Source organism: Aplysia californica, unplaced genomic scaffold (genome assembly GCF_000002075.1).
Source record: "Aplysia californica isolate F4 #8 unplaced genomic scaffold, AplCal3.0 scaffold00106, whole genome shotgun sequence".
NCBI classification, from domain to species: domain Eukaryota; kingdom Metazoa; phylum Mollusca; class Gastropoda; order Aplysiida; family Aplysiidae; genus Aplysia; species Aplysia californica.
Window position 1 is genome coordinate 1,216,783 of NW_004797376.1, and position 13,578 is coordinate 1,230,360.

The window sequence follows — 13,578 nt, forward strand, 5'->3', positions numbered from 1 at the left end:
CCGTACCACCGAGCCCAAGCCCCCCCCCCCCCCCCCCACCCCCTCCCCCTCCCGAAACTCAGCACCCGGTTACCGTGTACATAGAAACTGAGACTACGTGCCCGTTTACCGTGTTCGTAGACACTCCGTAATTTTTGACCTTTGAACTTTTTTGTTTACACCAAGTCGCTTTTCTCCTGTTCAAAACACTTATTGAACTGTGGACTGTGGGGCGTGGGCCTTCTCGGACAAGTACTATTTTATCTAGATCTAAATTAAAAGCTGGTAGGCTCAGGCTTGTTTTAACCTATAAATAGTCTAGATCTGCTTTTATCTTGTATAGAATAGATAGATCTAGATCTAGATCTAGAAATCTAGATCTAGATCTAAGATCTTGATCTCTAGATCTAGTTCCTCACAATGTACACAGTGACACAGTCACGGCACAGTGCTGAGTGCGGCACATGTTTCAGTTTGTGATTTGTCTCCCACAAGTCCACGACCGTCTGTCTTCTCTGGAACCGACTTCTAGATCTAGATCTAGGACGGCACCCTGAAAGTACCGATTCGGCTCAAAGCTATGGATATTTAAGTTATATTTTTAGCTTCTTCAGCCTCTCTTACAATTACAACTATTTCATCACATAAGAACCCTAAAGCCTCAGCGGGGATCTTGAAACTCCTTACTATGCTTGTTAAAGATCTATGTGTGAAATTTGATAACACTTGATCCACTAAGAAAGTGGCTATTCTCACCCGCCCGGAAGTTCTCGCAAGATCCAACTCCTCCCCTCTTCTCTCTCTCTCTGTCTCTTTCTGAATACTGTCTATCGGTGTGGACGATCAAATTGACCAAAACAAAGTTAAAAAATGATGTTAAAACACAAAAGTAAATTAATTTGGTTGTCTACAAAGATGCTACGGCTATTTAACTTTTCGAATCGAGCCGAACTACGCGGGTCGCCATTTTGTTTTGCCCGGAAATTCTCGCGCTACTCCTCTCTCTCTTTCTCTCTCTCTCTCCACTGCCCACAGACAAAATTGTACGCTACAGTTGTAATGGAACGTTTGTTCACGGCACAGAATTCTACAATTTTTCTGTTATATCACAGTGTAGAATTCTGTGGTTTAGGGTGAACGCAAAATTTGGTGAACGCGCACAGGTGAGAATAGCCACAAGACTCGCCTGCACTATTCTCACTCCGGGTGAGAATAGAGGTGGCCTTCCACTAAAGCGAGATAGTCTTCAGCTGCCGCACCCCAACCCCCCCCCCCCCACCCCTTAACATTCCAGTTACTAGATCTATCAGAACCGGCCCCCCCTGCATCATTAGTATTTAAACAGAAACCAAGTAAAGTTGACCTTGCCGGGGGGCAAAGTTAATTGGTCAACCAATGGCAATGGGATTGTGCGTAGTGATCATGCACTCTCAGCTTGCTGGGGGGAAGAGGCCACGGCTGTCGATTTTGTGCGATGCGATTTAAAAAAAAATTAATTACAGAAAAACTATATTGGGCCTACACACAATATTTAATGAAATTAAACATGTGGAAAGACATGTGGTGGAAGTTATGATGGTGATGCTGTGGGTTAATAGTGGTGAAAAGACCCTGAGTTGTCGGTTACTGTGTACTTAAACTTAGACACTGCCATTGGTCAATATGAGAGTGCAGTCTTTTGACTTTTGACACAATTACACAGTCCTGGTAGGTAATTCTAGTTCTAAATCTGGTTTTACGTAAAACCCCTGATGACAGTTATATTATGACATAAACTCACTTAGAAGCCGAGTCCGAATGAAATTTTTAACATTTTTTTCAGACTCGATTCCGAATAGATAAAATGTCCAATCGGACTCGAGTCCAAATACAGCTGGCCTAGATAAAAAGTAACACTGAATTCTCACTTCACGCGTTTTCTAAAACGGGGTGCCCATTATTGGGGGATCAGGTCTTCTCGGGTCGGGATGATCGCCCGCCTCATTGCCTGAAATAAAAACGCGTTTGTTTTTGAGTCGATGAGCCGGGCGTGATCAGCTTTTGCCATGATAGCCGCTTTGCTCCCTCAATCTGGCTATCGAACCTCCGCGACCCGATTCCCCCAGGCCAATGGGCACCCTGTATCACATTAACATCTATAGTCTGACATAGAGTCCTTCTCATGTTTCTGTGTCGAGTTCCAATTTATCAATTCCATTGGCATCGTAACCAATTAGATATAAATAAATGAGTAACGACCGAAATCCCAATCAAATTCACGTGTTCGTTGACAAGCAGTTCAAATGTCCTAAACTCAAAAACATTTTTATTTTAGAAAGTAAAAAACTGTTTCATCCTTTTAGCATGTCTTTTATATGCTTCTTACTTTACTAGTATTTTTAGAATTTGAATATTTACAAAATATTTTTTAAAGAGCTCTTGGGTGCCCATTGCGGTTGGGTCGGGGGTGATCTCCCGCCTGGGCGCCTGAAAACAAGCGCGTTTGTAATTGTGTCAACGAGTGTGGCGCGATCGGCTTGTGCCGATATAACCACTTTGCGCCCTGCTAGCAAACTGCCCCGACCCCCCAATGGGCACCCCATATGAAACCACCGACCCTACAGATTGAGAGACTTAATTGAAAATGTCAAAATTTTGGGCTTACACAGTGAAACTTAGATAATACAATATTATTTTATAACGAAGTCATCGGGCGTGATATTTATTTTCTTTGAATCTGAGTGTTCGTTATAATTATATTTATAAGCAATGTGAGCAACAAGTTGCATTGCAATGTATAGGTCACCACACAGCAACATTTGTTTTCACAGACCAGCATGCAATTCATTATATACAACTAAATGTAGATCCTGTTGATGCCTAATCTAGCCTTTCATTGTTCAGTAGCTGGTTGGGGGATTGGGGGGGGGGGGGGGGGGGGTGATAAGACTGTGACGCGTCTGTATCTCTGCCGACATTCCAAGCCCAGAATGCTCATTGTGCCGATGCCCTCACCCTTCCCATCCCCCTGGACACATGAGCTAACAGCCACATGATGTGTGCTTATCGCTTGTCTTACCTCTCCTTATCCGCCACATGCCAAGACATGTCATGTCTTACTCGCAGGTCAACAATTGACAATGCACATATGTTGGTGTTTTAAAGAAAGCTTCTGGTTGGTTGCATAAGATTACGCAGTTAGCGTGTAACAAATTACGCTGCATGTACATGTGTACTTAATGGTCTCTTGGAATTGCTGTCGCCAGGGTATGTTGTGAAACAAAAATGTATAAAGCCACATCAGCAGAGGGCTGTTTGCCTTTCTAACAGTTTTGTTGAATCTTTAGTTTGCATTATGTGTTCATTGAATCTTGAGTTATTTTGTTGTTTTTTTCATTTTTTTCAAAATGGGAAACCCGTCTCCCTTTTTTGAATTCAAGTTTTCGTTATATTGTCTCCGAGTTTCTCTGATTAGTAGTAATTACAGCTGACGGACGGATCTGAAGATATAATACATGTGAAAATTCATTAGATTGCATTATTTTGATGAGTGCCTGATTTCACCACAATGCCTCTCATATAGATTCAAAAGTAGTATAAAGTTGCTAGTGCCAATACCACGTTTACGTTAGGTGCATATATATGGAAGTATGAAAGACTAAGGAAGTAAACCCTAAGAAAATTCGGAGGGAGGGCCCCTAAAGCAGTTGATGGGAAGGAATGATCTGAACTCTTCTGGCAGCCCCTGCAACTTCACTGGTTCCAAATGTATTGACCTTGTCACTCTTTTGGACAAAATCAGCAAAGTTGAGAGGGGGCTCGTGCAAATTGGGCCAGGCACGTTCTCCATACAGTCAGGCCCCGGCATTTAGCTTAGTCAAGTTATCAATATTTCTGGGAGGACACTGCAAAAGAGCAAATACAGCGGATCAGACCCACAGCTCAACTACAGCAGCATTTATGTGACTATGGAGAGAACACTTCATCCATGTTGTGAGAAGCAAGGGAAAAATTCTGGAGGTGACAGTTTTCAGGTTATAAAGCATCCTTATTTGGCGAAAAAAGATGTTGCCAGGGGTCACCTTTGACGATGGGAGTGACTATTCAGTCGCATTGATCAGCTACTGGCCGTCTCAAACTGGGCAGCCCTCCAGTAAGTAAGGTGCTGATCTGCTGTGTCTGTTTGCCTCTATGGGTGTACGGAGCTAGTACAAAAGTTGGAAGGTAGATGTAAAACCCAGCACCAGGCTTAAAAAAAGAGTAAGACTAATCACATGGACACTGGGGACCTGGAATGTCAGAACAATGAAGATGGGAATGGACAACCTGGAGAAAACAGAGGACATCAGAAAGAAAGAAATCATAGACAGGGAGCTCACATGGCTAATACTTCTTGTTAAAACCCAGAAAGCATTCTCTGAAAGTTGAAATAGATCTCCTGTAACTAACTAGTCTTGTTATTATCTCCAGGTCACCATGGCATCAGGAGAGCAGATCACATTGGATTTTACTAAGCTGGAGGCCCCACCTGCTTTGAATGATGAAGTAGAAAAGTCTCTTTCAGCTGTATCAAAGACAGTAAACGTGTCTGTCTCAGGAAAGGTAAATAGATAAGGCCTCCTGCTGTTCTTTTCTTTGCATGTTTTCAGTGTGCATGACTGTAGAGTTGTTAAAGATAGCAACATGAGTGTGAGCCATAAAACATTTTCAGTTGGCTTGTTAAAATTTTAAGTTGATACTAAAGGCTGGAAAGTAAGGATTTATAAAATTGATTTTCAAGTAAAACTATGAATGCACACTTTTAAGAGTTAGCCTGTATCATTTTTCCGATGGGGATCATTGCTTTTCTTGTCAAAGTACCTATTTCAATGGCCAGAATTTTCCTTGTGGTGGTCGATATCACTTTATTTTTTCTTTAGTTTTTGGCTCCTCCAAACTAATGGTGTATGGGTTTATAGTTGTCTTGAATAAATAAGGATGAATAACGCGGTTGTACTATTGTGCACGTTTTGCTCTAAAGACACACTGACATTTGAAAGACATAAAAATAGAGGAGCTCATCCTCTGAGTGAAAGGCCGGTTTTCTTGATATATATAGATATGATTCACAATTAGACCATCTCCCAAAGAAAAAAGTAAATCAACCGAAATATGAAGCTTTGGTAATTGTAAAAAAGAGTTATTTTAAAAACAGGGTTGCCTTTAACTTAAAGGCAAAAAACTTGTACTTGTATACAGAACAACTGGAAGTAGAAAGGAAAAGAAAAGTGCCTTAAAACTCTTGCTAATGATAGACCATTGACTTGGCTGTTAAACTTCAAGCTGGGAACTGAATCGTAATCATCAAAGCTGAAACGGATGTAGAAAACGGAAATATTTTTAATTTTTAAGTGAAACTAAAAGGGGAGCTTAGTTCCTCACAGTCAGCTTAAGCCCTCACGTACAGCTGCAAAAGTTATGTTTGTGGAAATAAATCGCTTCATTGCAGTGCTGTCTCTTCTTGTCAAACTTTGTTATACTTTGCTTTTGTTCTTTCCTTTTCCAGGAACTCAAAATCTATGTGGAAGAGGTTGTGAAGAAAGACAGTACACCCAGATTTGGAATTCTTTTCTTGCATGGAATGAGATTTTCCTCCAAGAACTGGTTGGATATCAAGTCTGTGTGTCATGTGGCCAACTGGGGTTACCGAGCAGTTGCTGTAGACCTTCCAGGTAAGTGGGTGGTTGGCAGGTGCTCTGGTGTGGTTTGCTCCTTCTTTCCTATCAAACATATGTCGTCCTTATCTCCCCTCCTTTTTGTGTATGTTACTCTCTTGTAACACTTCTAACCTTCGGCACTTATATATGACCTTATTGTGTTGCTAGTGCCGTAAAACATTTACTAAAATCTTCCAGGTAAGATGTTGCTATAAAGTTTCAAGTTTGTTGGCTTGTGTACCTTATATGTCCTTGAAGCCTGGGGATTTTTTCCTGTGACTGTAAAATGTGTGTTGTAAAGGATTTTGGCAGACATAATTAATATGATGACTTTTGTGTTATTGCTTTGTAATTCTCTTTTAAATTTTGGAAACTAGGTTTCCCTCTCAAATTATAGTTCAAACTTTTTGTGTTTTGTCTCCCATCTATTATTTGCTTGAGGATGCATTTATGATGGTTGCAACTTAAATATTAAGAGCTGAATTGGAAAAGGTGTCATATTAATAGCATGGTAGAAATCTTGAACATGTCTAATTGTCTGCCATGTGTACTGTCTTGATGTCTTTAGTTTGCTCAGCGGTTGCCTGGTTTTGTCAAGAACATGTGGGACTACCTGCTTGGTAGGCTGCGAACAACATCCAGTGCCTGTAGGCCTATATATATATATATATATATATATATATATATATATTCTCATAACGAGGAAAAGCGTTGTAGTCACTTTGGTTTCAGTTTGAAGTTATGTTTTAAGTGCAATCCAGATTTTGTGCTGCACCTCGTACGTTTCCTCTCTTACTCAAAGGGACTCACCCTGCAGGTTGATTAGTTTGATATAATTTGCTTGTGGCTCTTTTTGAAATAACATTGTCAGAATTCTCACATTGGATTTAATGTAAGTGAACTGATGGCATTTTAAACTGTTGAAATCTTTTAATAAATGTGGATGGAGATGGAAATTTTTTTTTTTTTTTTTTTTTTGGGGGGGGGTCAGGATTGTTCATGATAAACCTAAAAGTTTAAAACTTTTTTGATACGCTATCTAGAAATTAGCCCTCAATGTCTGAATACTTTCAAAATATTACTGTCCTTGTGAGAAACAATTTGTTCGTTAGAATTTAAATAGTTCACATATTATGTTGATATCATATAAAATGATATTAATAGAAGAGGTGAAATTCCTATTGATGAGAACGTCTCACATTTACCTGTTGATTTAAAGTGTCGGAAGTGCTTCAGTTACTTTCCATTGTCTGGGATGTAACATTCGTTCATAGTAAATTTGATAAATTTGATAAATTTGAACTTTTTCTGCATCGTCTATAGCAGCCGTCTTGTGTCACCTTTTCAGGACAACATGTTTTAAAACTAGTTATTTCATGAACCTGTTCCTTGAGTCTTTTTTGGGGGGTGTTTTATGCCCCTGGCAACTGCATACGGTCATATGAGCACGCGAGACACATTAAACATTTACAGTTGGTAGGGGAAATTTTGAATTTTGCTCGGGTGGCTGCCGAAGCCTACTCTTATTGATTTTAGACCACCAAGGGATCTTTAACTTGTGCAACTTGCAAAGGGGACCTCCGAGATTTTTCGCCCTTGTCTGAGAAGGCTAGAAGTAGATCTTTCCTACCAGAAGATCAGGGGTGTGGTTGAAAGACGGAGCAGTAAGATGGAGCCAGGGAGTAGCAGTAGAAAGGCTGCAGAAAGAGTCAGAAGCCTAGAGGAGGGGGCAAAGGAGGTGAGGGGGTGGGGGGGGGGCAGAAAGTGGAGACGAAAGCAGACAACAGAACATTGCAAGATAGCAGGAAAGGAGGTGAAAGGAGACAATTTTAGAGAAAAAAAAATTTCCGTCGCTACCCGGATTTGAACTAGGGACCTTTGAATCAGAGGCGAATACCTTAACCTCTAGGCCACGAGAATCCCGTCCTTGAGTCTTGAGGAATTTCTTTTCTGATGTATTCGCCTAGTTTCTTTTCTTGAAAATGGAATAAAGTAATCAAGTATTTAGGGCTACAAAAGTAAATCGATGTTTGACTTAACACAAAATTCTTTATTTCTTCTGATGGAATGTAGAAAGGCAAATTTGAGCATGTGTAGTTAACGACACAAGTGGATTTTTTTCATATTTTTCTACACATCATCACTGCGTAATAGATATTCTGTTGTCCTCTTTCAGGTTATGGTAAAAGTGTCAATACTATGGCACCAGAGCTTAACTCTGAGTTATTACAGAGTTTGATGAGAGTGCTCGACCTGCAGCGCCCAGTGATTGTATCGCCCTCAATGAGTGGATCTTTCTCCTTGCCTTATCTGTTTGAAAAGCCTGGGTCTTGCCAAGACAGGAGCAGAGGCTATGTACCTGTGGCTCCCGTCCTCACCGAAAAATTTGTGGCCAACTATAAACAAGTTGAGGTGAGGGGTAGAAGATTGGAAACAAAAGTTTGTCACCACTTTTTTTGTAGAGATTGGAAAGTATGTTAAGTTTTTGGTTGTTACTTGTTTCGCTGTGATGACATGTAACTGATGGTGTTGTTAGTAACTTCTTTATGGTATGTAGTTCTAACTATTTCTTAATAACGTGTGGTCTTTTTTTCATGACAAGTAGTGACGTTGGTAGTGAGGGTTTTTTTTATGCAAGCCAAAAAAGTGAAGAAAAATATTTATATCAGAAAAAAAGTACGTTGTTTTGGGTACTGTAATATTGGAACAACATATAATTTTTGTATCATATATGGCTATCATAAAGATGTTTTAGTTTAAATTGAGTTGTTTCTACAATTCTTTGTCCTGGAATGATGACCACAGTCTGATTTGCAGTACTCGTCTTCTCTGTTGTTTCAGCTTCCGACTTTAGTCGTTGTTGGAACAAATGACAAGATGCTTGGAGCTGAAAGTACCAAAAACCTGATGCAGCTGCCTCGTGCTCAGTACGCGCCCATAGAAGGTGCTGGACATGCCTGCTATCTGGACAACCCGGATGCATTTCACAGACTGCTTTTCTTTTTCTTGCAGCAGTTGAAGGACTGATTCCTTAGAAAAGAGAGATACTATGAGTGAAGGACTGATTTCTGCTGTCAATTGATTTATTGAGAATGTCTGCTTTCTCTGATTTCAGAATCGATTCTATATTTGGAGTCTTGTCATGTCATCTGCTGATTTCTTGTGAATGGCTGATTTGTTGTACAGAGCATCATAAAACTGAGAATAAAACAGTGTTAGAATGAAAAATCATAGTAACCAGTTTAATACAGGCAGTGATGGATGATTAGAAGATTGATTTTGAATGTCACCAATGAGTTGCTATACAGTTGCAACCTGATATAACAGGGATGGTGGGATAAGAGAAAAAGTCCTGTTATATCCGATCCCTGTTAAATCAGAAATGCAAGGAAAGTAAGAATTTGTGGACTAATCCAGCTGTATTTATTCATGGGTAGTTTCCCTTGCCATGAATGCCCCCCGAACAGGGGTTTTGTCCATTGGTAGGCCTGCGCATGACACATTACGCATGCGTGTAGCTAGGCTTAGGGCTAGAAGGCCGAAGTCTGCAGCACACCGCAGCCCTCTCTCGCTTCACCCAATGTGTGTGCTTGAAGCACAGCAGTAGCGTTGCTTGCGTGGGATTGCTCAATCACTGCGTCTCTCTCTCTCTCTCTTACTTATTACACATTGTTATCGAGCCTTTGTCCCTGCTATAACCGATTGGGCTCCGATGATGCCCTGTTATTGCCGATCATTTCTAATAGAGACAGAGAGTTGGAAAAAACAGGGATTTAAAAAATCCCTGTTATTACCGGGCCTGTTATGTATGGTTTCCACTGTAATCTCTAGTCAGATTGTGCGTGTATTCACTATGTGTGGTCAGAGCAGTTTACTAGTTTTGTTCCTTATTTTATTCCTAAAGCCTTCCTTTTAGCCCGTTCAGTTTGTGTTTTGTTTGGCTGCTGTGTGAGGGACTGCACCTAGTATAGTTGGAATCCCCAACAATGCTTTCTTGAACATTGGCTGCTTGACGAGTTTTCATAGCTCGTTGCTCACTTGGCTTTGTCCTGTAGCTGATACCATTTTAAATCTCTGATCCATCCTGCCTTTTCAATAACATTACTACTGTGTTCAAACGGGCATTGAATCCAAATTCCTCTACTGACAACATTATGTATACTTAGAATTTTTATGTCAGATGGCATTCCCCCCAGCAGGCCAGTGCTACTGACTAAAGTGTCTTTAGGCCATTCCCAAAGGGGTGATATTAACATGTTTTTATGGACAGTAAAAATGTAAATAGTAAATGGGCTGATTTATCAATGTCATGCTCATACTGTGCCGAAACCACATGGGGGAACTGCTCCTTTTTCTTTCCTCATCCTTGCTATCGTCATTTTTCGTTTACTTCTTTTGTATGTTTGTCACTCTCTTGTGAACTGCTATTTCTGGGGTGCCTTGATAGTCGAAGCAGACTTTGTGCTGTTGAGGCTAGAGAGGTGAGCAGAGTAAACCTGATTCCCAGTTTGAACTTCTCTGTTGACATCCACCCCTTGGCACTCATATGACCTTACGAGCGCCGTAAAACCTTACTAAAAAAACAAAATATGGCTTTACCTGAAATTTCTCTCTCTTTATGTGAGGCATCGTGGTGAAATCAGGCGCTCATCAAAATAATGGCTTCGGAGAAACCGGCATTTTGCGGCCCTTTGAGCAATTTTTATCAGTTTTTCTGTTTTGGCCTCAACACCTTTTATATATATATTTAAAAACACATTTCTGTGTGGATTTTACTTGAAAGCGTTGATCAGAAGCACAAAAAATATACATTTTCTGTTTCCATGGACTCTGAAATTTTGGAAATCACCAAACTTTGACAGCATTTTCTCGCAATTTTATCTGTGCTAACAAGTGACCCCTACCTCCTTTAAACATAAATAACTCAGCTTCTATTCATCAAAAGCAAACCAAACGAACAAGCTTTAAGATGACAACAATAACTCCAAATGCCCAATTGATGAGTGCCTGATTCCACTGTGTCTTGACACATATTATATTGTAGATTTTATGTGCCATGTTTTGATAATTTTTTTATTCATTATTTTTTTTTATTGTTGTGTGGAACCTGGAGAAGACTCACAGAAATTGATGTACAAAAAAGTGGGTAGACATGGAGTAACATTAAGAGGTGAGCCCAGGATATTGACAGGTGGAAAGTGTTTTTGGTGTATACCCTGATGCAGGGTGAGAAAGGCAATGATGATGATGTCTCTCTTGCAGCCTACTAAACACAGGGAATTTACAGAAGTTGAAGTAATAAAGGTTTTGCAAAACATTGTGCGTAGCAGGTGAGATGTTAGTTATTAAAAAACTTGCTGTCTGGTGCTGGTGCATTAAAGTCTACAGTGTTTTAAGAAAACCTGTGGTGATGTTCAAACGTTACATTTGGTGCTGGGAACACTGTATGATTCATTTGTTTCTTGATAGCATTTCTCATCTCAAATGTATGCACATTAATCAAGAGCTTATTATAAGTCCTCATACCTGCTTATCGTCGCTGTTGCAAGCGATCTACTTAAGTCCAAATTTTGAGATTTTTCTATTTTTACACCCTCCCAAAGACTGATTGAAGATGCATCTTTCAACATCACCAAAGTTCAGTTTAATGCTATGGTCAAGACTTCTTGCTTTTCATGATTGCTGATATGAACAACACAACAAAAACTTTTTTTTAGTCTCTGGTGTATAAAGTACCGAAACAGACTTGAGTGGATTGCTTGTGACACTGATGATATATACACATGCTGTCCTCAAAGTCTGGACACATCTATGAATTATCTATTATCTCAGATTGAAGCCAGTGTGGACTTATTGCATCATTTTCATGTGAATTGCTTAAAGTGCTTTGATCTGTGCAATAATATATATATATATATATATATATATATATATATATATATATATATATATATATATATATATATATGAATGATGGAAATCATAATATCGTAGATGATGTTTGTTAATATTTCAGTTGAACAAATTGATATAACGAAACATTTTACATTATTTCTTGAAAATATAGGTTTTTGCCTTGATGTCCAGACGTAAGGGATACTCTGTTTGAATCTATAGAGTTTACTCATAAGTTCTTAACTTGTTATAACTCGAAAGATGTTGGGCCTGTGCTCTTCAACTCCGTCAGTGCCATATTAAAATATTTTCAAATTCTTTCCTGTTTTATTTGAAATGACACGGTGCACGCACCCTCAAAATTCCATCTCTTCATATAGAATGGTTTTTTAGCTTATAGTTTTAGTTTTTAAAGCCATAAAATGAACAAAATAAAATGTGGCGTCGGTGGCCTAGTGGTTAGGCTCTCGGACTCGCAACCGTAAGGTCGTGGGTTCGAATCCCGTCAAGGGCCCGACGTTGTGTCCTTGGGAAAGGCACTTCACACGAATTTTCCTCACTTCACCCAGGTGGGAATGGGTACCCGGCTATAGACAGCGAAAGATCTTGTCAGTTTGTTAGTGTTTGAGCGCTTAATCAGCTGCTCGCACTGTATGCTTCCAGGGAAGCTGAGAATGTTTCGGAGTGTACTATGGTCTGCTGGGGTAATAATATAGTGTAAAGCGCATAGAGCCTGCTGTTGAGCGGGGATATAGATGCGCTATACAAATGCTATCTATTATTATTATTATTATTCATTGTGAGGAAATGAGCAAAAACATCACAAAATTGCTTTAAAGTTTTAACTTAAAAAATCATTGTATTGGCTTACAATGATATGGAGCTTAAAAAATAATTGTATTGGCTCACAATGATATGGAGCTTAATCATTGTATTGGCTCACAATGATATGGAGCTTAAACAATCATTGTATTGGCTCACAATGATATGGAGCTTAAAAAATCATTGTATTGGCTCACAATGATATGGAGCTTAAAAAATCATTGTATTGGCTCACAATGATATGGAGCTTAAACAATCATTGTATTGGCTCACAATGATATGGAGCTTAAAAAATCATTGTATTGGCTCACAATGATATGGAGCTTAAACAATCATTGTATTGGCTCACAATGATATGGAGCTTAAAAAATCATTGTATTGGCTCACAATGATATGGAGCTTAAAAAATCGTTGTATTGGCTCACAATGATATGGAGCTATCTTTTTGAAATAGGACTTTGAGCTTCCATTTCATTTAGTATGTAATTCTCAAAGGAAGTTTCTTAAAACCTCTAAAACATTGTCTTGCCCCAAACTGGACCCAAAAAATCAGTGTGTGGCCCTAACTTGTTATAATCAAAATATGTTGGGTTTTGTTCAATTAGAGAGGTAGAAGTTGATATTGAAACTGTGCGGTGGTTGGCAGGTACTTTGGTGTGGTTTGCTCCTTCTTTCCCATCAAGCATCTATCGTCCTGAACTTTCCTTCTTTTATTGTGTTTTTACTCTCTTGTAACACCTGTAATCTTCAGCAATTATGTGACCTTATTATGTTGCAAGTGCTGTAAAACACTTACTAAAACTAAACTAAGTTGAAGCTGTCAAGTTTTATCATTTAAGTTCTGCTTTGTTTATTTTTGCCTAGTGCCTATTGACACTTACATAATCTACTCTCAGAATCAGGAAGTCAAACATTCATTGTCATGTTCATTGGTTTGTTAAAATTTCACCATGTTTGCTTATTTTTGCTCACTGCTAACCAATGTTTTTTTAAATCAAGAAATTAATTTCTCATTGCAGTGTTTATTTGTTTGTTAAAAAGAGCTTTTATGCTGTTAGCTTTGCTTTGTGTATTCTTTCACTCAGTGCCTATTGATTTCAAAATCCCATTGTAGCTTTGTTGATTTTCTTTACAGTAATGCTGTATAAGTAGTGATCAAGATCTATACTTTCCTCACTTCTGTTACATCCCATGTCAGACTTATTGA

The 13,578-nt window shown here is 39.2% G+C and overlaps 1 protein-coding gene across 2 annotated transcripts; it reads left to right on the forward strand.

Annotated features, from left to right (window-relative positions):
• Positions 1-125: 125 nt before the first annotated feature.
• On the forward strand, positions 126-8,882 carry LOC101859475 (protein ABHD14B). 2 transcript variants are annotated; one of them, XM_005095541.3, is made up of 5 exons: positions 126-264; positions 4,429-4,560; positions 5,504-5,669; positions 7,831-8,066; positions 8,496-8,882. In XM_005095541.3, exons 2-5 carry the CDS (start codon positions 4,435-4,437, stop codon positions 8,679-8,681), a joined length of 714 nt encoding a protein of 237 aa, XP_005095598.1. In that variant the 5' UTR covers positions 126-264; positions 4,429-4,434; the 3' UTR covers positions 8,682-8,882. The 2 variants fall into 2 exon arrangements, with proteins under 2 accessions (XP_005095598.1, XP_035824920.1); XM_035969027.1 differs by having other exon boundaries at positions 135-231.
• Positions 8,883-13,578: the final 4,696 nt, after the last annotated feature.